At 49.7% G+C, this 25,330-nt stretch overlaps 1 protein-coding gene across 5 annotated transcripts in view; it reads left to right on the top strand.

Moving 5' to 3' along the window:
• Nucleotides 1-21,297, top strand: part of Slc6a6 (solute carrier family 6 member 6) — a 75,461-nt gene extending 54,164 nt beyond the window's left edge. For 3 of the 5 annotated variants that reach the window (XM_075983476.1, XM_075983474.1, XM_075983472.1), the window contains 9 exons: nt 1,805-1,939; nt 2,782-2,885; nt 3,007-3,131; nt 6,735-6,847; nt 10,798-10,935; nt 11,927-12,029; nt 12,485-12,585; nt 14,506-14,676; nt 17,205-20,621. In XM_075983476.1, coding sequence (XP_075839591.1) covers nt 1,805-1,939; nt 2,782-2,885; nt 3,007-3,131; nt 6,735-6,847; nt 10,798-10,935; nt 11,927-12,029; nt 12,485-12,585; nt 14,506-14,676; nt 17,205-17,345 — 1,131 coding nt within the window. In that variant the 3' untranslated portion in view covers nt 17,346-20,621. Of the gene's footprint in view, nt 1-1,804; nt 1,940-2,781; nt 2,886-3,006; nt 3,132-6,734; nt 6,848-10,797; nt 10,936-11,926; nt 12,030-12,484; nt 12,586-14,505; nt 14,677-17,204 lie in introns of all 5 variants that reach the window. The other 2 variants (XM_075983473.1, XM_075983477.1) reach the window with 2 other exon arrangements.
• The last annotated feature ends 4,033 nt before the right edge of the window (nt 21,298-25,330 follow it).

Genomic DNA, 25,330 nt, shown 5'->3' with positions numbered 1-25,330 from the left:
AGTGTTCCTAAGCTCATTCTGGTTTGGTGTTAAGTTCACAACACGACGCTGGGCACATGGTAGGCATCACGTATGTGCTTGTTAAAGAGGCAAGTCAGGGAGCCCCACTCCCCCCACGAGCTCACCAGTGATTCTGGCTACAGTCCACTTGCTTTGAAGTGGTAGCTCTCTGGGGACCCCTGAGGGACTCCTGTGTGTGGCTATTGTTTACCAACTTGGGTGTGGCCTTGCAGGCCCTCAGAGAGGGGACCTGGCCAGGGGTGCTGCCCGCCTATCTACAGGAAGGGAGGGGACAGGCAGGGTTTTTTTTCTTTTTTTTTTACCCTTTCAATGGCTTCCTGACTGGCCTTTGTCCCAGGTGTCCGTCTGTCCATCAAGGGAAAAAGAAACAAGGGTGACTGGGGGACACCACGACCCGGAGGAGGGAAGGCATCCAGGGAGGGGTATCAGGCAAGAGAGGGCCTTCCGCCTTGTAGGATGCCACCAGCCACCACCATTCGGGTTGTTGAGCATTTCCAGACACTCCCTGCAGACCTTGACAGAGGGTGAGAGGTAGGACCGATGAGTGACAGCTCCAGGGGACCCTCTGGGCCAACCAGCCTCAGAGCAGGGAACCTAAGCCTATCCAGTCCAAGATTCTCACCTCGAGATGGGGAGACCAAGTCTAGAGAGGGATAGTGGCCACCAGTTGCCAGGCACTGTGCTTGAGTTCCCCTCCGAGGTGCTTGACTCCCTAGAAAGTGATGACTTCCCTCAGGTCACCTACCCCCTGTAAAGGCTAACAGCCCAGCAGTAGCATGACCAGATAGCTCATGGGACCAGGCAGTCCCTTCCTTACCCCTGACCCTGGCCTATTAGGACACACAGTGTGACCTCATGGGTCTCCTGTAAGCTGGCCATGACCTTAGAGAAGTTCCTACCCACCTCCTCTCAAGTCACGGTTAAGCAGGCTGTGTCTTGACAACCATTTGCCATTGTCTGACTGTGTAAATCCTCATCCATCCCCTGACAAGGGCTGCTGTGACTCTTGCCCTCATTTCAGAGAAGAAACCGAGTCCCAGGGAGAGTAGTCATTGTGTCCTGCATCTCTTAGGAAGAGAAGGCCCAGAACTGGAGCTGAGGAGCCGCTTGTCTCACTGTATCCCCAGGCAGCCCCGAACGTTCCCGCCTCAGCCTCCTGAGTGCTGGGACTACAGGTGTGCATCCACACCTGGTTCTTTTTTTTTTAATGTGTGTGCGTAGTTTGCCTACGTGTATGTGTCTGGTGCCTATGTTAGCCAGAAGAGAGTACGAGATCCGTTGGAACTCAAGTCCTGAGCTGCCCAGTGGGTACTGGGAACTGATCTCAGTTCTCTGCAAAAGCAGCAAGTGCTCTCAACCACTGAGCAATCTCTCCAGTCTTCTGATTCTTAACCCCAGGGTCACGCTGACAGTGTCCTGGTGGTCAGTGTGTGCTGGGTGCCATGTGACAGCTACTGGGCCGTTGACTAGAGCCATGATAGGTGACTCTCAGTTATACACGGTCCGTATTTGTTTGTCTCCTAGGATCAGCTCTTCCAAGTGGGGAGGATTTGTTTTCCATCTTGCCTGTTCTGAGCTTAGATGAGCTATACAAATTATCCACAGGATTTAATTTTTTTTCCATCTGTAAGTTAGGCTATTATAGCCTATCTAGGAAGCGTGACAGAGGTTCAGAGAGGTTAAGCAACAGCAGCTGAGACCACCAACGTGTCTGCAGAGTCCTTGCTGTTTCCAGTGTGACTTGCAGCCTCACAGTCTACCTGACCCCCTCTTGCCCCTCCAGGTTGTCTACTTCACCGCCACTTTCCCGTTTGCCATGCTTCTGGTGCTGCTCGTCCGTGGACTGACCCTGCCAGGTGCTGGTGAAGGCATCAAATTCTACCTGTACCCTGACATCAGCCGCCTCGAGGACCCACAGGTATGGTAGGGTGGTGCTCAGGGTGCAGGTGGCAGTGTTTCTTGTGGCTCCTTAATGCCCAGGTGTAGCCAAGAGTTGCTGCCTAGTACTTTTCCACTGGGCCAGTGGTGGCTTGTGGCTTCAGGCATGGCACTGGCTAAGGCAGGGGCTCCTGCTCCGCCTGTGCCAAGACTAGAGACTCCGTATTCAGGGCAGCATCCTCAGATGAGGGAGAGAGAGACTTAGGATTGTTGGCAGTTAAGGGGGTCATATTATAAGTCCCCCCCCATCCCAGCACATAGCTGAAGGGCGTCAGGTGTTGGTGAAACCCAGGAGGCTTTTGTGTGCCTTTTGAGACCTTTGTCCCAGGATCCCAAGTTCTCCAGTTGCCTCCCAGGGGCCAGCATTTCTGGGTCTCTGATCCCTTAGAGCAGGGTTGGTGGCCAGCCTGAGCTGTGAGCCGGGAAGGTAGGCGTGCCGCCTTCCATGGCTGCTGGGATAGTGCCTGGAGAAATGAAGCCTGCCTTTCAGCTCCCTGACAGCCGTCAAAGCAGCCTTGACCTGTGACAGCCTCGGAGTGGACGGAGTAAAGATCACGTTGTACTGAGTGTGGAAAGTTATGCTAGGGGCACATTCTGAAATACAAATACCAAGGTTCCTGGAGTGGTACTGGTCACCCCCGAGTTAAAGTCTGGTCTTTTAGCTGATGCACAGAGAAGAGGTACCTAGCTCTGCCTCCTGGGGTTCTATCAACACTGAGGATCCCTATGTAGACCTTGTCATTGTTGGTCAAAAATCCTCACATTGCCAGCCCCCTCCCTTCCCCCTGCTCACCCTAGTGCTCTTCCTCCCCTCCCTCACAGGTATGGATCGACGCCGGAACCCAGATATTCTTTTCCTATGCCATCTGCCTGGGGGCCATGACCTCACTGGGAAGCTACAACAAGTACAAGTATAACTCGTACAGGCAAGTGTCGCGCTGGCGGGCCCGGTGAACGTTAGAAATGATGATTAAAGAAAAAGAGAAGTAGGGAGCGTGGCTTCCTTGTGTTGTGATTAACTTACCCCCTGACGTGTGTGTAACTTAGGGACTGTATGCTGCTGGGATGCCTGAACAGTGGTACCAGTTTTGTGTCTGGCTTCGCAATTTTTTCCATCCTGGGCTTCATGGCACAAGAGCAAGGGGTGGACATTGCTGATGTGGCTGAGTCAGGTACGGTGGTGTCGGTGGCAGTGGTGGTGGGCACTGCCACCTAGTGTGTAAGATGAGTACTGCAGGCATGGAGCCAGACCCCAGGGGGATGGAGGGAGCCTGGCTTTTACATAGATATCCCCTCTCCCCTCAAGACGTGCTCCCCATACCTGAATACAAAGACTACATTTAAAGGTTTCAGTGCATCCTGGCCCACTGAAGGTGGGAGGAACACGGGCGGTTGAGATGGGAATTGGTGGCTGGTTTAGTCATGGTCTTCCAGCCCCCAATCCTTCCCCAACAACCGCTGGCTTTAGCCATGGAAGTTTCTGTCCAGCTGAGGCTCAGCCACAGCTAGCACACCATCACCAGCACTGCTGGCGCCTTAGCCTTCATTTCTGCGGTCTGCCCTTTGCTCCCGGCCAGCTCCACCAACCGGGCCGATCCACTCTTCCGTCCTTCCTGTGTCTGTTTACCAAGCCTCACCCCTCCCAGCCTCCACCATAGTCACCAGGAGTGAGAGGGCAGGGACGGAACACCACCCAGGGACTGTGACAGAGCTGATTTGGGGGTAGGCTATGAGAACACTGTTGCCTTAGGGATTGGGGGCCAGTTGGTCCCAGGTTGCTACTCAAGATGCCTGCAGTCACAGAATGAGTGGTCAGTGTTAGGTTCCTGGGCTCTGCACAGATTGGGTCCTTCCTTAGCAACATGGGACTTGGAGCTCCAGGAAAGATTGTTCTGCAACATGAACTAGAATCCTACCACCTCATCATGGTGTTTCAGAAGTCTGGGTTTGAGGACTTGACCTTGGCCTAAGCCTGCAACTCAGCCTTGTAGAACCTGGGGTTCTGGGGTGGAAATCCACAGGGGCCACCTCCCCACCCAGTTTTCTTGGAGAATGGTAAGGTATTGTCTAACCTAACCTAATGGCCCACAGCCCCTCGGGACCTTCTAGAGGCTGCCAAGAGCTCTGGGCTGCGGTTCCCTTCAGGCCACAGGGATGGGTGCGATAGGGGCAGACTGTGTATTGTTATTCTTTGGGTTTTTGCAGACCAGGGCCAGGTACCCGAAGTCCCTGTCGTTCTCTGTCCTTGAGCTCCTTGGGTTTGAAACTCAAGGTCATTCCCAGTTTCCCAGTCCTGAGCCCTCATATTGGAAGGTCAGAGGGTACTTTGACACTGTGTCCCCATGTCTCAGATGAGATCAAGGACCCCAAAGCAGGAGCCTTGCTTGAGCGGGCTGGGCCAGGCTAGGGCTACAGGCAGTGTATCTGGATGCTGAGTCCCCGCCCACTGCGTGTCTGATGGGCACTCTACTGTGGCCCTTGCCCTTCCTACTGGCTCCTCGGCCCTAGGCACCCCTCATCCCTGCCTGCTGCCAGTCTCTAACTCAGACCCCCACCACCGGTGTGAATTCCACACTGTGCATGTTTATCTGTTGCACTGTGTCCCAACCGGACACTCCGAAGAACTGTTTGCCCGTCCTCAGGCTCCACAGGCTGGAGAGACTCAGGGCACAAGAACTTCTTCCACAGCCTCCTGTGTTGCAAGTTATATGGCAAGGCATGGAGCCTAGGTACCACTTCCAGCCCCTCTGCAAATGTTGCTCTTTCAGCTTGTACCTGGGTGTCACCAAGGGCACAGAGGAAGCTTGTTAGGGAGGGGAGAGAATGAGGAGATCTTTGTACACAACAGGTGTCTTCATGCTGCGTATGTGGTCAGTCCGGGTTGTTTCTTCTTTCATCCACTTCCAAGACTTCATCACTCCTTCTCCACAGTGATGCCTGAGCAGCCAGCACAGCAAGAGGGACAGTGACTCCATAAGATTCTAGCGAGCACTATAACAAAGAAAAGTGCATTCGAACGAGGGTATTGCCCAGCCAAAGAAAGCTTAGACAGGACATAGCTGTGCTGTGCTGGCGGGCATCAGAATGGCCTAAGTTTTCTTGGCTTCTACCCTCCCCCAGTTCACTGTCGTTTTAGAGAAGGGTGCTTAGGCCCTCTCCTGAGACGCGCTTGAGAAAGTCTGAAGTGAAAGGCAGAAATAAGTGAACTGAGTCTGCTCACAGCGTCTGGTGCAGAGGTGTTGTGGGGGACAGGGGGCACCACATTTTACATCTGTCTTGTTGTTGGCTAGTCCTGATTCCTCACTCTTGGGGTAGGCCAGGCAGAGTCAGAGCTTTGGAGTTTAGGGAGACCAGAATGCCTTTCGGTTCTAACTAGATCCCCAGTGTGTTTCATGATATCCTGGGTGGGAGGTACGTGTTCTGCACCCAGCCCTCTCCCCTCCATCTTGCTCATTCAAGCAGCTTCTGGCTTGGTAAGCAGCTCCCAGCCCCCACCCCCTTACAGAATCTTCTAGTACCCCTTCTACTGACCACTTCAGTGGCTGGCTGCTCCCCGTCATTGTTTCAGCAGGGTTTTTCAGATGGCATTGTAATCTCGCCCTCCCTGACACACTTGCACTTGGTGATGCTTTATTAAGTGAATTCTGGTTCCAAAAAATGGTGTTTTTTTTTTTTTTTTTTTTTTTTTTGCAAAATTGGTTTGTTTTTGTGGATTTATTTTTCCCTCTCCTTAAGCCATTCATTCGGTTTTGATGTTTGCTTTAAAGTACAGAACATCTTTCAAGTCCCCTGTAGTCTGGCCTGTATTTCTTCTTGATTGGTTTGTTTGTTTCTCGTGGCTGATTTCACTTTAGCTTTTCAGCCCACAAGTACAGCTTGATAATGTCCCCTGAAGCATCTACTTGGGGGCTTTTGCAAGCAGGAGATGTTTGTGTTCCAGTGACTCTGTGAGAGGCACTTGGAGTGGGCGGACCTCTTGGCCCTCGCTGCCTCCAGGTCTGGCGAGAGCTCCCTGTTGATAAGGATCCATGGCCCTTTTCTGGGCAGTGGGATCCACCTCTGAGAATCTGAACAGAAGGATCCCGGGGCCACCTGATCCTCATATTTCAGGTAGAGGAGACTAAAACCCACAAAAGAGAGGAAGTGGTGGATGAGGACTGGGGTGTGGCTAGTCTCCTGGGCCTGGGAACCCATCTGCCCATGTTGCTGCCTGGCTGGTTCTACCTTGCCTTGTGTGAACTTGGGTAGCTGTTGGGGACAGAGGCCCCATAGGCACGCCCCTGAAGAGCCATTTGCTCTGCTGGGCATGCTTCTATATTTCTTTTTTTTTCTTTCCATTCAAACAGTGTTTTGGCCATTAACTCAAAAAATAGAAAGCATTCTTTGCAAAGCAGAGTGTCACGAATCAGATAACCACGGCTTTCCTTCCAGCCAGCGTCAGTGTGCTGCTTTGGTTGTGGGAGGGGCGGGTCCTCCTTTTCCTCAGTCTCTGGCTGCCTGAGCCACAGGCTCAATCCTGCTCCCTGCCCCTAGGATCCCGTGCCTCTACGGGTTTAGATTCATTTGAGAGGAGGCCATGTACTGAATAGGAGACAGATGCTTACCTGGGGCCCCTCCCTAGCCCCACCAGTCTCTTTCTCTGGCTCCTCCTGCATTTGGGGCTTAAGTGACCCTCTCCTCACTCAGACATGAGTGTTCTGTGAGGCCCAGGGCTCTAAGTGATACGGTGCTGATGTCTGTCCTCCTGTGTCCCCCTCCCCGTTTCTCTCCCTTAGGTCCTGGCTTGGCCTTCATTGCCTACCCGAAAGCTGTGACTATGATGCCGTTGCCCACCTTTTGGTCCATTCTGTTTTTTATTATGCTCCTCTTGCTTGGACTGGACAGCCAGGTACGTGGATGTGGGGCTGTGGGGCTGATGTGGTCAGCCTCTCTGGGAGAACCCATCCTTATTGGAGCTGAGGAACACTCAGATCCCTAACTTAGAGGCTTCAGCCAATCAGAGAAAGGCCTCGGTTCAGCAGTGGGAGGAGCCCCTCCATCCTATTGCTCCAGGCTGTCACCCCGGCAAGGAGATGAGGGGGACTGGGGGATGTGGCTAAAGTCAAGCCATAAATGAGAATCAGAAGGCCAGGACTCAGAGGTACAAATGTCAGTGAATGTGTCTATCTTGGTTCAGGCCACCACAGTCCCAAGTACGTCCAGAAACGCTGCACCCACATTTGGTCTACAGCTCCTGATTCAGGCTGGCCTGTCCCCCACCCTCTGGCTCCTGTAACATCTGCCTTTGGGGGTGGAACCAGGACTTCACATGCACTAAGTGTGGACTCTGCCCTAAGCCATGCCTCCTAGCCTTTTCCTGTGCTCTGAACCCTACATCCTGCCCCAGCTCCCTGGTAGGACTCCACAGGAGGCATTCACTTCAGGGAGGGCTGGTGTCAGCCAGCCAGCAGCTGCATCTAGCTCAGGGGAGGTAGTATTTGTGTGTGATCCCTCTGAGCCTCAGTTTCCTCATCCTGCTTAATGGGTATAATTTGAGACGCTCGGGGCTCAGTGCCAGGCATAGAGAATTCAGGTGCCCGGAAGATTCATGGGAGATTGTGGGTCTCTTTCTCTGAAGTGTGTGTCTTTTTGTGGGGTGACTGTCATATGTGCTGGGAAGGGGTCGTGGGCTCAAGCTGGCTAGAGAGGCAGGGAAGGCAGGAGAAACTCCTGTGTGGCCTGGGCTTGGGGGTCCAGTTGCTTCAGGAAAGTCCATCAAACTGAAGTAGGCTGTGGGATCAGGTCTGGAGACTGACTCCTTATCACCCGTCCCTCTGAGCCCTTCCTCAGAAGGCGCTGTCAGGATGGGCCCTGGGGGACTCAGAACCAAGCAGAGGTGAACGGGAGTCCAGAGGAGGCAGCTAGCAAGGTCAAAAACACTGTACAAGACTTGGCAGCCAAGGGGGGGGGGGTGGTCAGATTAACAGAGAAGACAACTTTTCAGAGCCAGAAAAACAAATCCTTGTGCCTTTGGTGATGGGCAACTGCTATTGTAAACAAGCAAGAGTCTGTTAATCATTCCTGCTCTGAGAGCTTGGCCCTGGGAGCAGACCCCATGCAGTGCCTTTTAGTGGCTTTTAGAACATCTTCCAGCGCTCAGAGGGGAAGAAGAAAACAAAGACACAAGTTAATGAGTGGCTAAGCGTGACATCACCATGGCTCCCAACTGGCCATGCAGGCTCACAACTGTCCCAGCCGGAGCTCAGTGCAGGGTGTGTGACTCTCAGCTGAGCCACAGGCTAAAAGGAGGGTCTTGAGGGGCTGTGAAAGCTGGCCCTGGGTTATTCCTCTACCCTGCTGTGTAAAGGGGTGGGCTCCCAAGGCTTGGGGCTCAAATGACTTAATGGTGTCATCACTCACTCAAACACAGATGAGCAAGAAAATAGATGACTGGCCTTCCAGACTCTGGTTTACAGAACGGGAGGAGCCAGCCTTACGTGGGGGTGCAGAGAGTTCGACCGTGCAAGATGCCACCAAGTGCCAGAAGTCACATGGCCATTTTTTTCCATGTGTAGCTCGTTGGCACGGAGTATGTCTAATATCAGGCTTTGTCCCTGGAACTTTTCCATACTCCCAGATTGAGGCTGGTCTCCAAGCGCTGCACCAACAGATTTCTTTCTTCTTTTCCTTCCTTCCTTCCTTCCTTCCTTCCTTCCTTCCTTCCTTCCTTCCTTCCTTCCTTCCTCCCTCCCTTCCTCCCTCCCTCCCTTCTTCCTTCCTCCCTCCCTCCCTCCCTTCTTCCTTCCTCCCTCCCTCTTCCCTCCCACCCTTCTTTCCTTCCTTCCTTGCTCCCTCCCCTCCCTCTCTCCCTTCTTCCTTCCTCCCTCCCTCTTCCCTCCCACCCTTCCTTTCTCCCTCCCTTCCTCCCTCCTTCCCTCCCCTCCCTCCCTCCCTTCCTCCTCCCTCCCTCCCACCCTTCTTTCCTTCCTTCCTTTTTTTAAAGATTCATTTCTTTGTTATGTATACAGTGTTCTGCCTGCATGTATGCGGAGGGCATTATAACTCATTACAGATGGTTGTGAGCCACCATGTGGTTGCTGGGAATTGAACTCAGGACCTCTGGAAGAACAGCCAGTGCTCTTAACCTCTGAGCCACCTCTCCAGCCCCCAGCAGATTTCTTTATTTGTAGTGCTGGGGCTGGATCCATCCAGGACATTGTCCATGCTAGATACATGCTCTTCCTCAGCCCACTGCACCCAAATTTTATATATTAGCTCCTGTCCCTGCAGTGTTCTGACCTGGATGTCACTGTTACCCTTTCTGCAGCCAGAGAAACTGAGGCTGAGAGAGGCCTGTCTTGGCTCTGGTTCACCACCTTTTGTCTTAACTTGTTTTTATAGCTTGGCATTGAGGTTGCTGGTTTGCCACTCAGTTCTTTTTCAGGCTCAAATCCCCTTTGTGCCTATGATCTCAGTTAGAAATCAGAAAGTCCACCCCTCTCTCTGAGCTCTGTTTAGGAACTTCTTGGTCATCTTATTCCTGACTCCTGGGTGCAGGTGCTATCTCTTCTGGCACATGAGAGGGATTTTTCTCTCTAACTGTTCTAATATGTTCTCCCTCACCAGCCCCCAAAGGCCTTCATGATTAGATCTTTCTCATAGAAATGCTGGGGGAACGTCTGTCCCCAAACCTTTTTATCTTTTTATTTCAAGACAGCATCTCTTGTAGACCAGGCTGGCCTCAAATTCATGATGTAGTCAGGTCTGACTTTGAACTTCTGATCTTCCTGCCTCTGCCTCCTGAGTGCTGGGATTATAGGTATGTATTATCACGCCTGTTAATGCAGTACTGTGGATCAAACCCAGGGCCTTTGCATGCCAGGTGAGCACGCTGCCGGGCTTTACATCCCCAGCCTTTAGCATCTCCTCTAATTTAAGTAACTTCTGTGACCCTCAGACCCCCAAATACTGCCAAGACCTTGTTACAGACTGATGACAAGGAATGTCGTTGCCAGTGTCATTGGTTAGGTGAAAGGTGATGTGTCCAGAGGGTGAAGTGTCCAGATGGTGAAGTTTTATGCTGCTATTAAAAGCAAGGTGGCTCTTTTAGGGACATAGCAGTCTCCAAGGTAAACCATTAGGTTGGAAAAATGTAGGATGCAAAGATGTAGAAAGACTGATCATCCTCAAGCATGGTGTGTGTGTGTGTGTGTGTGTGTGTGTGTGTGTGTGTGTGTGTGTGTGTAGATGTTCCAGAATTTTCTTTATGATGTCTGGAACCCATGGATTTTTGGATCACACGATTTCCAGTGAGTTTCAGCCACCGTGTGAGTCAGACTGGAAGTGCCTCTATGTTGTGGATGGGGAAACTGAGGCCAGGGTTTGTCCAGAGTCTTCCATTTGGTTAGTGCAGAGGTTGATGACCTGCTTGTCATGCTCTGGCTGAGCAGCCATGTGAAGGGCTAGGCTAAGCATTCGTTGCCTTGATGGGTGGCACCGGCGTTGACCAAGGAAAGGAGAAAGGCCATCATGGCCACAGACTCACTCCAAGTGTGTCTGGCCAGAGAGGTGGCCCTGGCTCTCTTAGAGAGGTGACTGATCTTGGGTGAGTCTCCGGTGATGAGGGCAGGGATGACCTGAGTAGAGCCATACATCCTGAGTTGCTTGAGCCACAGACCACAGTGGCTGCCTGCACAGCCCAGGGTTTGGCTACGTGGATTTCCAGGTAGGTCTTGTGAGGCATTGCCCAGGACAGGGCTCCTAGTCCTATCTCTTGTCAGGTTTGCCAGGGCCTCTTTCTGAGCTCCATGCCAGTGCTGAGTCCCCTCACACCCCTTCTCTCTCTCTCTCACCCGTCAGTTTGTTGAAGTCGAAGGACAGATCACATCCTTGGTTGATCTTTACCCGTCCTTCCTAAGGAAGGGTTATCGTCGGGAAATCTTCATCGCCATCGTGTGTAGCATCAGCTACCTGCTGGGGCTGACGATGGTGACGGAGGTAGGTGGCATGAGGGATTTCCCTTCATACATTTGGATTGAGTGCCCAGCCACCTTCTCAAGGCCACAAGAGGGGCAGCTGGGAGGGGGGTACTTGCTGTACTCCTTTCGGATTGCCCCCCCCCCCAATCCTTGATCTATTCAGCTCTCAGTGGCCATGTAGCTTCCCCCACACTCCCTTTTTGAGATGCTGTGGTCAAACCAAGGCCCTGGCACTTGCGTGGCAAGTACTCTACCATTTGTGTGGTTGTCTGCTGAATAGAGCATCCACTATGCCCAGAGGGCTGGAACTGTACTTCGACTAGGAGGAGGAGACACCAGGAACGGAAGGGAACAGGAGGATTGAAGGCTAGAGATTGCAGTGACTGGAGAAAGGACAGATAAGCGGGATGAGCCCCCAAATACTGACCTACCTGAGTTCTCTAGGAGAAGGTTGTCAATCATTAGCCCAGACCCTGTTCAGGCCTTCACCTCTTTTCTTTACCAGAAGGAGAAACTTTGAGGGAAGTGCTTGTGAGAACACCCTTCCAAAGTCAGATAGCATCCACTCACCAAGCAGGGTTCCCTGGACTTGGTCACACTTGGCTTTTAAGCCCACCTGTGTATATAGATTTCTGTGACCCTTTGTGTTGTAAGACACAAAGTCTGTGTTCTCCCCCAACCCTGTGTGTTTTGCCAAACATGAAGTTGAATTTGTTATATAGCCCTAACTGGCCTTGAACTCACAGAAATTCACCTGCCTTGGCCTCTAGAGTATTTGTTGTAAGTGCTGTGAGCCCCCACACTTAGCCCCAAATATCATATTCTTCTCCCTCCGATTCCTCTTCTTCCTCTTTTTCTTCATAACCTGTATTTAATCATCCTAGCTTTTGCCCATTTTTCTTTAGAATTAAAAAAAAATAATGTTGATTTGCATAGCCCTTTATATATGAGGGGAACTGGAGATCACATAACAAACCAACTTTATCTTTGATTTTTTTTTCCCCTCACAGGGTGGCATGTATGTGTTTCAACTCTTTGACTACTATGCAGCTAGTGGTGTATGCCTTTTGTGGGTTGCATTCTTTGAATGTTTTGTTATTGCCTGGATATATGGTGAGTATAATTGCGTACACGTCCTTTTTCAAGCTGTTCATTTGGTCAGAGAATTTAATGGAAAAAATTTCCTTGCCCAAAATGTTCATTCTGGGAGGCCCCTTGAGCGTCTCACAGATAATCCCACTGGAAGCACAAGGTGGGAACATATGTGGCTATAAATATAACACCGTCACTCCAGAGCCTGTAATGACCTACTCTCTGGCCTAGAAACGGTCCACTTTGACCTCTTAGATATCTGAGGTCGGCCACACTGAGATGTGGGCTCTGTCTAAGATTAGCAGCAAAATACAGGCATCCAACTGCATCTAAGTGGCAAGCTGCCTTAGACACCCCTGACCATGCTTGGTGGTGTTAGAGGTCCCCAGCTGACCCCCGCTGCACTGTTCCCCAGGGCTGTTCTGGCTTTGGCCAATGTGTCACCTGAGCCTCACACACTGCTGTCTCTCTCATAGGCGGTGATAACTTATATGACGGTATTGAGGACATGATTGGCTATCGGCCTGGGCCCTGGATGAAGTACAGCTGGGCTGTCATCACTCCAGCTCTCTGTGTTGTGAGTCTCACCCAGTCTGACAAGTCTCCCTTTGAGAGCCTGCCTTCTCTGTAGCATCTCCTAGGTGTGGGCTTTCACCAAGCCAGCTTCAGCTATACCAGAGAGGGGTGGGCAGGTTGCTCTTTGTTGTCTGGTTAAGAAGGGTTTTGTAGGACCAAGAGAGTGAAGAAGAGGAAACAGGAAGGGCAGTCCCACTAGGCCAGGCTGCTCCCCTTTGCCCACCATCTTGGAGCCGGCCTTGATGCTTGCATGGGCACCTTCAGCAAGATCCTTCTCTAAGACTCTGCTTGTGGGACCCATTGAATTCTCACAGTCCATCCTGGCCCACGCCCTAGGAACCCAAGTGTGTGCTATTCCTGGTAGCACCTGTGAGTCCATATGAGCTATTCCTGGTAGCACCCTGAGTCCATATGGCCTTCACTTTAGAACCAGTGCTTAGAGATTAATGGGTCCCCTTTCCTGTGACCTCTACTCCCAGGCCAGACCGAGTAGACATGCTAATTCACTTCTCTATCTGGGCCTCAGTTTCCCCACTTCTGTAACAAGGACACCCTGACATGGGACTTCAGTGGCAGGTGACAGTTTAGAATCTGATGAGCGTGACTGTGGTTCTCAATGCACATCCCCCAAGTCAAGAGATCACAAACAGGGAGCCCCACCCAGGTAGAGCCGCAGTCAGCCAGGCTCAGGCCGGCACTGCCATTCTCAATCACCCCAGGCTTATGCGTGGGGTCCCTCTCACATTGACCCCCACTCTCCTTCTCTCTCCTCTCTGGAGAGTTGCCTGGAACAGAGGTGGACTGTACTCTGAGGCAGATTGAGGCTCCCTGCTGGAAAAGCTAGGTAGCGACTAGAGCCGATGGGGTTCTCTTCACCTAAGCCCCGGCTTTCTAGGCAGAAAGCATCAGAGAAAGGTAGGGTCCCGTGGACCATCTGCCCTCACCCTGCGCCACTCTGTCCCGTCTGACCTTGTTGTTAGTCAGTGAGCAGCCAATTGAGTTCACCCATGACCCTCCCTGGGGTGCCTCCTGGCCGTCCCCCAGGAGGCCCTCTCAAAGGCAAAGGTGGACTCTGCACAACTTTAGGGTCCAGGGTTCACCCCACCCTACTCTTTCTTCAGGATCAAGGCCAGGTCCACACCCTGTCACTTGGACCAGACCTGGTGACCAGTGTACTCTCAGAGGTGATGGCATTGAGGTTGCTGGTTGTCTGGCTCTCAGCCATGCCTTTGATGTTTATGGAGCATTTGCTGGGTATGCCCAAAGCTGCAGCTGTTAAAGAGAAGAAAGATGCTCTAGGGCAGTGGTCCTCAACCTTCCTCATGCTGCGACCCCTTGAGACAGTGCCTCATGCTGTGGCGACCCCAGCCATAAAATACTTTCGTTGCTACTTCATAACTGTAATTTTGCTACTGTTAGGAATTGCAGTGTAAATATCTGTATTTTCCAGTGTGAAAGGGTTGTTTGACACCCTTCCCCCCAAAGGGGTTACGATCCACAGATTGAGAACCACTGCCCTAGAGGCTGCTGAACTTTGGGTATCAGGGCTTCTGGGGGAAAAAAGCTGGAGTCTGGGCAAGCAAGGCCAGTGTGTTGGAGCAGAAGTAGGGTGAAAAATGAAGAAAAAGGGACAGGCAGGGGGAACAGCCTGTGTTAAGGTCCCGGGCACATGCTAAAGAGTTAGAGTCCTGAGGGGTCGGGGCAGATGACAAAGGAGGAGATCATAGCTGTGAGCTGATATGGTTGGTTGCAAAGGACCTGGCAAGCCAGGGAAGGACATGGAACAAGTGGTTTGGCCAGATTTGCCCTAGAGAGCCCTATAAGGGATAATATTGCCCCATGTCCATAGTAAGGATAGGGGAGAGGCCCTGCCCCGGGAAAGGCCCATGCCACTCTCTCTGACTGCCCCATCTCTCCACAGGGATGTTTCGTCTTCTCTCTTGTCAAGTATGTACCCCTGACCTACAACAAAGTCTACGTGTACCCGGATTGGGCAATTGGGCTGGGCTGGGCCCTGGCCCTTTCCTCCATGGTGTGTATCCCCTTGGTCATTCTCATCTTCCTCTGCCGGACGGAGGGACCGCTCCGCGTGGTGAGCATGGGACGTGGGCGATGGGGGGTGGCAAACCACCAGTGCCAGTTTCTGTGGGACCCTCTCCGAGTCCCTGGTCTTCTCTCACTGCACGAAAGGCAGGGGTGTGCTATTTGCAAGCAGAGATAGGTGCCATTCACCTGGGAGGAGACTTTGTGGTGACATTTGAAGTGGACCATGGACTTAAGAGGACAGTACCCAACATAGTATGAGATAGAATATGGTCCTGGTATCAGATACAGAGGATTACTGGTCAGGCTAGGGAGAGGACAATGGCCTCACGTGCCAAGCTAAAGGGTGTGGGATCTCTGTTCTGAGTCAGGACAGGAGATGGACTCTGGAGAGGAAACCCAGCACTCCCCCCCCACTGCCCTCCCCCCATGCTATCCTTTGTGCTGGGGTGTGCCATCCTGTCCCACTGCCCTGCCTCTCGCCTTTAGGACTGACTGCTTGTCTCCTCACGGCGCCCCTTCCCTGCCCCCAGCCTCCTCAGGAATTCTTCCCACAATGTGGGAGCCTCCAGGCCTGGCAGTCCCCTGCTCTTTCCACGAAATCCCTTTCTCAGAATCCACTTTAACCTTTGTGCCTGGGCTGGCTCCAAGGCCCCCACAGTTTTATTCTGAGCTGTTTTTATTCTCTTACAAGAAGAATCTGGAGCCAGGATGTCCTGGGGCTCTGGCTCCCCTCTGGCCTGGCCCAGGCTTCTTCCCTTAGAGGGGGCTGTGTTGGCTGGGAGAGAAGAGAAGAGACAGGGAAGGAGCCGGGGGTGCATGCTGGTCTGAGGCCCTGAGACTCCTAGAGAGTAGAGGATTGGGGCTAGGACCCAGCTTTCCTACTATTAAACCAGAGTCTAAATCCCTCTATATTGTTAGTGATGAAACACTAGATCCCAGGCCAGACAGGCTGTGAAGCATCTGCTCTGAGCCCTCCAGGTGGCCCATAGTGCCCTGTGCCAACCTGGGCTACTACCCTAGAGGGTTATTACCACCCAAACATAAGTTAGTTGAATATGGTAGGAGTTTCTAGAGGTTTGCTCAGGTTAGACAACTTCTATAGCAGTCATTAAGTTGGCGTGGGAGTCTCTTGAAATCCCAGGTGTCTTTTGAGACAGTGTCTGAATCTATAGCCCGAGCTGGTCTAAAATTCACTATATAGTCCAGTTTGGCTCAAATACACAACTTTTTTGGCTTAGCCTCCCTAGTGCTGGGGTGTGGGTAGAAGGCCCACTGTCTGGCTCAAGGCCTGATTTTAAGAGGCTGGTCTGGCCTATGTGCAGACAGGTTCCTTCAGAATGAGCTACTGAGTGAACGAGGAGCAAGGGGGGCAGGGGGAGGAGGTCTCCCACAGCTACAGTGAGCTGCAACCGGTCAGACAGCACCAACTGTCCAGGTGGCCTCCGAGTTGTGAGGTAGCTAGTGGCACACCTGGATCTCCAGCCCTACCAGGATTCCAGAGCTAGCTGAGCTTCCCATGTAGACATCCCCGGTGGCTACAAGTGATGGGTGCCACTTCGCCACATGGCAGATGGAACCTGATGTTCCAACGCAGGGGAAGCAGGGTTGAAGCCGAGCAGGCAGGCTAGGTCTATGGAGATTTGTTGGCCTGCTTAGAGCCACTCAGGTGTTTGTAGGACCAGGTCTTGTGTTTTGTGTTTATTTTTTTGTTTGTTTGTTTTGTTTTGTTTCTTTTTTCCAAGAGAATGTGGAAATGTGGATTCTCAAGTAAAATAATGTCTTTAAAAGATTCTTTGGCAGTGCCAGGGAAAACTCAAGTCCACACACCTATGCAGGCTTTAAGTGGCTTTTCCGGCTGTTAATACGCCATAGTTGAATGTAAATACCTAGGAGGGCCTTTTCTTCCCCTCTTGTCCCCTCCCGCTCAACCACTGGCCCACTTGGCAGGAAGTGGGCAGAAGGTGAGAGGTAGGAGCCAAGTTCTATTCCCAGCTCTGCTAGTAACTTCCTGGAGTCGCTGGAGGGGACTCTTTCCTCACCGATTCCATGATCAGTCACCACACTGGGAAGTCTGGGCTCCATGCCTAGAGGATCTGAGGAGTTTCCCTGTTGTCTGAGGAGCCCTCCTTGCAGTGGACTCTCAACCCTGCAGGGAAGGGACTGCCTGTGAGGAACTGCCTCCCGGAAGCAGGAAACACAGGCTCTGGGAGGCCAAGGGGTCCAACTTTCTCCTCTGAGAAGGTGGGGCCTTAGGTTAGTAACCTAACCCAAGTCAAAGCAGCCGGGATGAATAAACCACAGGGAGACACAACTCAGCTCCTCAGGGAAAGTTCCTATGCGTTGAGTTGTGTGGGGCCTGTCTTTAAGCATGTGTGCAGAGGTGGGCTGTAGAAACCACTATACGACAGTGGGGGGCCGTTCCCCTCCATTTCCAAAAACCAACAAAAGGCCTAGAGCAAGTGGCAGCTGGCCAAATACCACACAGCAAGCACCCTAGGGTATTCAAGAGGTAGGTGGAGAGGAACCCCTTGGGTCCCCTATTGACCCCTCCTCATCTTTTTTTTTTTTTAACAGAGAATCAAATACCTGATCACCCCCAGAGAGCCCAACCGCTGGGCTGTGGAACGTGAGGGGGCCACACCCTTCAACTCCCGCTCCCTCATGAACGGCACGCTCATGAAACCCAGCCACGTCATTGTGGAGACCATGATGTGAGGTCCGGGTCATGCCACGGGCGCCGCTTTCCTGCTGTTTACTAACGTTAGATTCTCATAGGACCAGGTTTACAGAGCTTTATATTTGTACTAGGATTTTTTTTAATTGTCACAGAAAATGTTACTCTATGTGTATGTGTGTGTGTCACGTATATGTCTGTATATGTGTATTTTGTTTTGATTCGGGGGACATTTTGTACAAAAAGAACCCACGGGCCTAAGTCCTGGGGAGAGGATGGACTTTCTTATTGATTTTGATGTATTTTATGGGAACTTGGTAAAATTTTCATTGTATTTTTTTTTAACATATAACTATATATACTTAGAGTCTGTCATACACTTTACCACTTGAAACGGTTTTGCCAGCAATGGATCTCATTTTCAAAAGCAATTCTTCGGTGCTTATATAGCTGGCAGAAAGTTCTGCCCAAAAACAAACAAAAAAAGAAAGAAAAAAAACCTAAATGCTGGGTGGAATTTTTTTCTATGAGGGTGGTTACATCTTCAAGCAAGGTTTAGTCCCTTCTGGGCTGGTTCAGGAGGAAGAATACAGCTAAGGAGAGGGAGCCCCCACTAGCTGAACAGACCTGAGGGGCAGGAGAGAGCAGGGCTGTGGGGAGAACCCACAAGAAAGATGCCAAAATAATAGCCCCACCCTCAGCATGAAGGATTGAGCCTAAGAGCAGCTGAAGCCATTGTACCAGGGCCAAACCCCTCCCTTTTATTTTGAAGTAGAGGGTGGGTAGTCAGTGGGGTTGTCTGAACCACCATGGGTCTTAGAGGCAGGAATGGGAAGTCTGAACGGCAGATGAGAATGAGGCTGGGAGCCTCAGCACGCTTAGACAGAAGCCTCAGCACGCTTAGACAGAAGCCTAGCACGCTTAGACAGAAGCCTCAGCCTTTCTGGCGCATTCAACACAGTCTCCCGAGGCCAGTCCACAGGAGCTGCCAGGGCACACACAAGAAAGGGCTGTTGTATTTGAATGGAGTCATGGTGGGTGGGGGTCAGGGCGTTCCCCAAGCAGAATGCATTTTGGTGAGTGCCTGGAGAGAAGTCAGTGGACCAAAGGATTTTAGTAGCTCAGGAGGGTGAGTGTATCCCAGACTGGCAAGTGTACCCCAGGAGGATACTTTCCTCCCTTGCCTCATGACAAACCCTTGTTAAAGATGCCACCCTAGAGCCATCCAGCTCCCGGCACAGAACGCTCGGAGTGGCTATAGATGCTGGATCTTAAAGGATTTAAGTTCATTTACAGAGCCAACTTGGTAGTGACCTCAGATCTTGTTACCAAGCCACTGCCATGACTGTTGGACAGGTGTTTGCCCCCAGAGAGGAGAGAAAGGGAAATTTTGTAGGTTGAGGTTGTCTCCACAGAGAGGCCGCCAATGCCCCAGAGCTGGCTGACCTCAGGCAGGGCTGTTTCCTTCTGAACCAGGAGAGGGCGCTACACCTTCACCCCCAGCCTCCACTGGGCCCAACTGTGCCATCCTGAACCTCTTTGACAAATGTACACCTTTCTCTGTCTCCAAAGCAATGTACTCTGCCAAGTGACCCTCCAGTCCTCTTCCAGTGGTTGTTCAGTCAGCCACCCGTGATTCTACCGTGTTCCTGTTGTCCTGTGTATTTCTTGTGTTCTTCTGTGTGTTGGAGTTTTTTTCCCCCCTGATTTTACCAATTTGTAATGTGCCCTGTTTTGTTTTGTTTGTTTGTTTGTTTGTTTTATGGAACCTTAAAAGTAACCACTGTGGGTGATTGAAGACAGGTGAAGTGTAAGGGAGAGGGGGGCTTGTCCAGCTGCGGCAGCGTCTGTGGTCATGCCCGTCTTCCGCTCCCTTCCGCCAGGCATGCCATTCTGGCGAGCCTTCAGTATTTTGGGTTGGCAGACAAATGACACCATTCTGGAAATGGCCTGAGAAAGGTCTTTTTATCATTCCCAGATCAAAAAATTCTAGACCAAAGACATAGCGGGCCAAGTCCCCAGGCCCCGCCTGGATGGAAGGCCAGCCGCCTCCTGAGCCCACTCCCCAACAGTATCCCTGCACCTGTCTTCAATGCCCACCACTGTCATCCCTGGCCCTGATAGCCCTCATTGTGATGTTTGTCTTTCCATGTCTGCATGTAAGGAACATTTTGAAGTAGAGCTCGTGATTCTGGTCCGCCTGCCTCTTAGAGAGAGGGCTAAGCGGTCCCCCACCCAGCCCTTGCCTGGGACAGGTCAGGTGTGTCCGGCCTGTCAGCTGTGGGCAGGACACAATGCTGGATTTAGATGAGGACCAGGGTGGACCCAGGAGGACTCTCCTGGGAGATGTTATTTGGTCCCAAGACTGTTAGCCCCTGAGTGGAGGATCCCTACTGGGCACTGTGGACAGTCCCAGGCGGCCCTCAATCCAAGGCACTTTTTGTAAACAGAAAAACCAAGGCCTAGAGCAGGAGAGACTTGCATGTGAGCTGAGTGGAACTGGATAATTGAGTCGTTTGTAGCTCCAGGATCTCCAAGGTATGGGCAGAAGGAAAGCAGAACCGGGGCATTGGCTAAGAACCCCCAGGCCTTCCTTGTCAACCAAAGGCCAGACTGATAAGGGCCCCTGTCCATGCTCATGGAGCAGAGAGCCGACCCCACTTCCACCCATCCTTACTCCTGCTCACCCCAGCCCCATGCTACCCTTCCTTCCTCCCCAAAGCCTTTAGGAGCTAGAAATTGATACCTACCCCCTAACTTGTACCACAGGAAACTGAGGGCCAAAGTCAGCACTAGTGAGAAGGGCCTGAGGCACGCTACAATGACAGGTCCTTGACCTCCATGTAGCCAAGGCTATGCAGGGAGTAGCCTGAGAAGGTTACTTTCCCTCTTGAGAAGATGATGGGAAGTTTCCCTCCACGCCCCTGGCCCCAATCCTCATCTCCCTAACACCCGGAAAGACCATGCAGACCATGGCAAAACATGAGGACAATGCAGCATGTGTCCCCTCTTGTCCAGGAAGGGGCTTTCTGTATCCCTGGGTGCCACTGCCATGGCCACCAGCATTCCAGCCCTGCTCCTCTGGGCGGGGCAATGCTCTAGGCAACCAGTCGAAATGGGTACCAGTCTTGATCCTCTCTCCAAGACGCAGACACCAGCCAGGAAGGCAACTTAGAGAAGGCCCCTCACAGTCCCCCTCAATCCTGAGACCCCTGTCCCTACGGACACTGTAAATACCTCTGTGTGCACACCCCTCCTTCATCAAGTCCAAAACCAAACCCAGATACCCCAAGATGGAGAGGGGTGCCCTGGAAGCCAGAAGCACTGCTCCTGCCTCTCCTCCTCCATGGTGACCTCCCAGTAGTTGGGTCGTCACAGGAAGCTGGTTTTCCATGTTCTTTGGGAGGGTGGAGGGGTGGTGGTGGTGGTATCATTACAGGCATGTTCTGGCATGTTCCCTGAAGGACAGAGCATCTTGTTATATATTTGGCTTCAAAATGAAATGGTAGCTCCACTTTTTTTTTTTTAAACCCAATTGATCTTTCTAATCCCTAACAACTGTGACTCTGTATTTAGCACAAGAGAAAGCTGAGAACGTGGGTTTTGCCTCCTTCAGAAATATGTCTGGCTCATCAGGACATTTTTTAAAAAACTTCAAAATATTTTTAAGATATTTTAAACTTTTGTAAAAAATAAAAAACAAAAAAACAAACACGCACACACAGACACAAAACCTGAAACCAATCAACAAGGGGAGGAGCGTTCGTGTTTGAAGGATCCTTGGTGTGTGACCTGTCTTGCAGTATACAAGCTCTGTGTATTGATGTTTAATGACGACGACCCTGCATTTTGCAGAGGTTCGTGTTTTTTTCCTCTTTTGCTTTTTAGATGAATATGTATATTGATATTTTAAATCCATCTTTGCTTTTTTTAGAGGAGTTTATAATCACCTTGTAACACAACAATAAACATTTCCTTTTTAAAATCCAAGAACGTGTGGTGGTGTGTTTTGGAACAGTGTGTTCACCTCTATATTTTGGCAGACACTGTACAGTTTATAAAGGGATTTCACTGGGGCTGGAGAGATGGCTCAGCTGTTCAGACCATTTGCTGACCTGGCATTTTGAGACAGGGTCTCTCAGTAGCTTGGGGCTGGCTAATTAGAATAGGCCGTCCTGTGAGCCCTAGGAATTCATTTGTCTCCTCCCCAGCTAGGGCATTGCAAGAACTGGCTTTTAATAAACAGTTATATGGTGGAGTGGTATGTGCATGTGAGTGCAGTGCCCACAGGGGCCAGAAGAGAACATCAGAGCTCCCTGATGAAGTTTCAGGTAGTTGTGAGCTGCCATGTAGGTACTGGAACCGAAACCAGTCTCCTGGGAAAGCAGCAGGAGCTCTCAACCCCCTAAACTGTTCTCTAGCCCCTGCATGGCAAATTCGGATGGGTTTTGAGGATCAAACTCTGGTCATCACGCTTGTAGGCCAAGCACATCATCTGTGCTGAGCTGCCCTCATCCCCCTAACCTGGCACCATGACATCAAAGAGCCACATTGTTACACTTTGTTATTAAGTCTCCATACCTTACAAGAGTGTCTGTTTCCTAAGCTTAATGTATCCTCCAAACCATGTTTGAACTTGTAACCGCATGAAGTATGGGGATCTCTTTTGTCTTGCCAAACTCCTGAACCTCTGCTATATGACTACCCTTTTGCCTAAAGAAAATGTGTCTTCCCTGATACTTTCACGACTCCCCTAACACATGATGGATTCCTACACTTATCTACCCCACAGGCAACCTTGAGCCCTGAGTCCCAACTCTTCTGTCCAGGTGCTAACAGCCAATTATCTCAATAACTGTTTTCTATCAACCCTAACCCCTCCCCAAGAAGGAACGTTAGAAACCAGTGAGGGACTGCTTTTCCCAAAAAATGCCAGTTTTGGGAGAAGCAGTTGGCTGGCCAGTTCTACATACAGCTTGCTTTAATCAGACAGTAGTGGAACTGGGTGGTTGCCCCCCATTAGTGCCTTTATCTTAGTTGTTAATCCAGTTCTGATTTTAGAGCATTTTGGATTTCAGGTCTTCATATAAAGGATGTGCTGTGGATTTGTCACTCAAATTGGTTTAATAAAACATTGACTGGCCAGTCCAGGAAGGAAGTATAGGCAGGGCAACCAAACTAAGGATGCTGGGAGGAAAAACGGTGGAGTGGAGAAAAATGCCAGTCAGCCACCGAGGAAGCAGGATGTGTAAGAAATGAGATAACAAGCCATGAGCCACATGGCATAGCATAAATAAGAAATATGGGTTAATTTAAATATAAGAGTTAAGTAGTAATAGCCTGAGCTATTCGAACATTTGTAATTTATATTAAGTCTTTAAGTCAGTTTTTGGAAAGCAGTTCCCAGTTATTTGGGAGCAGGAGGTCGGGACAGGAAAATCCCACCTACAAATAGCACCCATTATCAGAGTAGATTCACATAAGACCTAAAGAAAGCTTAAATAAAAACAGTTGTTTGTTATCATTTAAAGAGGATTGGGTTACAAATTGTTATTGGTCATAGTGGGGAAAAAAGCTAAACAAAGGAGTTAAATCAAAAACTTCCTTCTAAAAGAAAAAAGGGGATATGATATAGAAGTGATAGAATAAAAGTTTAGATTATTGAAACTACTTTAATCCAAACAAAAACTATTAATCTTAAATATTTTACATTGGTATAGATTTTGATTTGTTGATATAAATTTAAAGTTAATTTTATTATAATGTATGCATATTTCCCTTTCTTTCTTCCTTCCTTCCTTCCTTCCTTCCTTCCTTCCTTTCTTTCTTTCTTTGGTTTTTTTTTGAGACAGTGTTTCTCTCTTGCATTGGGGCCTGTCCTGGAACCAGCTTTTGTAGACCAGGCTGGCCTTGAACTCAGAGATCCACTTGCCTCCCGAGTGCTGGAATTAAAGGCATACACCACCACCACCTGGTATACTGTATGCATATTTCTACTCTTGTTTAAGGTATTGTGTTTATGCAGCTCATTTAAAAATGTAATATATAATTTAAAAAACCAGATTACTAGTTATCTATAATAGTCAAACTTATAGTCATGTTAGGTATGTTTTCAAGGTCATATATAGATATATTTAGATAGATGATCTTCAAACACTTTAAAGATCTACAAAATATGGATTTAATATGTTTAATAACTTAAGACTTTTCATGACAGTGAGACATGTCTGCTCCTGGCAGTACCAATCTGTAGTAATAAGGACGGCGGCGGGGCTGCATCCCCAACACCCCAAGCCGCCTGCCCTGCCCGGCTAGCTTATGCCCCAAATAATTACACGGAAACTGTATTCTTTTAAAGACTGCTTGACCCATCTCTATCTAGCCTCTTCTAGGCTAATTCTCACATATTAATTTAGCCCATTTCTAATCATCTGTGTAGCGCCCCTAGGTGCGCTTACCGGGAAGATTCTAGCCTAAGTCCATCCTGGGTTGGAGCTTCATAGCGTGCGTCTTCCCTGGAGCAGGTAGCATGGCGTCTCTCCTGCGTCTGCTCCGGAGAGCAGAGCTGTCGAGTCTGACCTCACTTCCTCTTCCTCCTGGCATTCTGTTCTGTCTACTCCTCCCACCTATCTTCTAACCAATGAAATGGGCCGAGGCAGTTCCTTTATTGCTTAGCCAATGAAATCAACAGATTGATATATGACACTCCCACATCACTTCCCCTTTTTCTGTTTAAACAAAAAAAGGAAGGCTTCAACCTTAACATAGCAAAATTACATATAACAAAACAGTTATCAAGTAAAAGTTACATCAGAAACATTTATACATATAACAAAATTGACCGTAAATCTCTATCAATAAAGCAAAATCTATACTAATGCAAATTATTCATGTCTATATCATATCCCCCTTTAAATGTAAAAACGTTTTATAAACCATATTTGGGAACATGGGCGCAGTTTTTTCTCTCCAAACTGCTTCCTGCTGAATGGGGGCGTCGTTAATTAGGTCTTTCATGGTATAACCTGTGTGCCAGGGTCATCTCAGTTGGCAGTTGAGCGAAGCAATTTTCTGAAGATGTTCACAGCAACCCTTCAGGAGGACGTGGTCCATCATACCAAATCGGAATAGAAGAAATCCATAGAGTCTCATCCTCTGTGAAAACAAAAGAAGACTCTCTCCAAAGCATCATATCCTTAGACCCAAATTCTGAAATCGTAATACCCTTATATCCATTCTGGTTTAGCTTGGCAGCCCATGTAATGAAATGTCTCTCTGTACTTAGCTCCTTCACAGTCAAAAATTTTAAAGAAAACACAATAATACAAAGAATCCAGACTCTCTGTGAATTTTCCATTTTTACGCGGCTTATTTTTATTTATATCTATAACTATCTGTACTCTGTCTCTTTAAAGACTTTACTTTTACTTTTTTCTTTTTAAACCATTAACTTTATTCTCTATATTATTTTTCTTCTCTCTCCCAAGCCAACGTACATTCATCCAACAGTGTGATTCATTTAGTGGTCTGAATCTGTCCTATTGTGAATCTGCAATTTTTTACTATCCAGGAGCACTTTTGATTTGCACCTTTAAATCACTAGGCGCTTAAGAATCTAAGCTGTGACATTTCTAGGTTAACTTTTTGCTTTCTGAGCATACATCTTTGACCTGGAATAACTCTGTAGACCAGGCTGTCTTTGAACTCTCAGAGATCCGCCTGTCTCTGCCTCCCAGGCATTGGGATTAAAGGTGTTTGCTACTACACCTTGAACTCACAGAGATCTGTTTGTCTCTGCCTTTTAGGCACTGGGATTAAAGGCGTGTGCTACCACACCTTGAAGTCACAGAGGTCTATCTCCCTCTGCCTCCCAAGTGTTGGGATTAAAGGTGTGTACTACGACACACAACAACTCGCTTCCTTTTTTTTTTTGTTTTTTGCTTTAAGAACTTCAACTTTCAGCTTGCATATATTTTTAACACACTTTAAAACATTCAGAAATTTTCTCTGTCTTTGAATCTCTCTT

Source organism: Microtus pennsylvanicus, chromosome 8, assembly GCF_037038515.1.
Source record: "Microtus pennsylvanicus isolate mMicPen1 chromosome 8, mMicPen1.hap1, whole genome shotgun sequence".
NCBI classification, from domain to species: Eukaryota; Metazoa; Chordata; class Mammalia; order Rodentia; family Cricetidae; genus Microtus; species Microtus pennsylvanicus.
The sequence above is the reverse complement of the archived record's forward strand: the minus strand, read 5'-3'. Positions and strand labels throughout refer to the sequence as shown.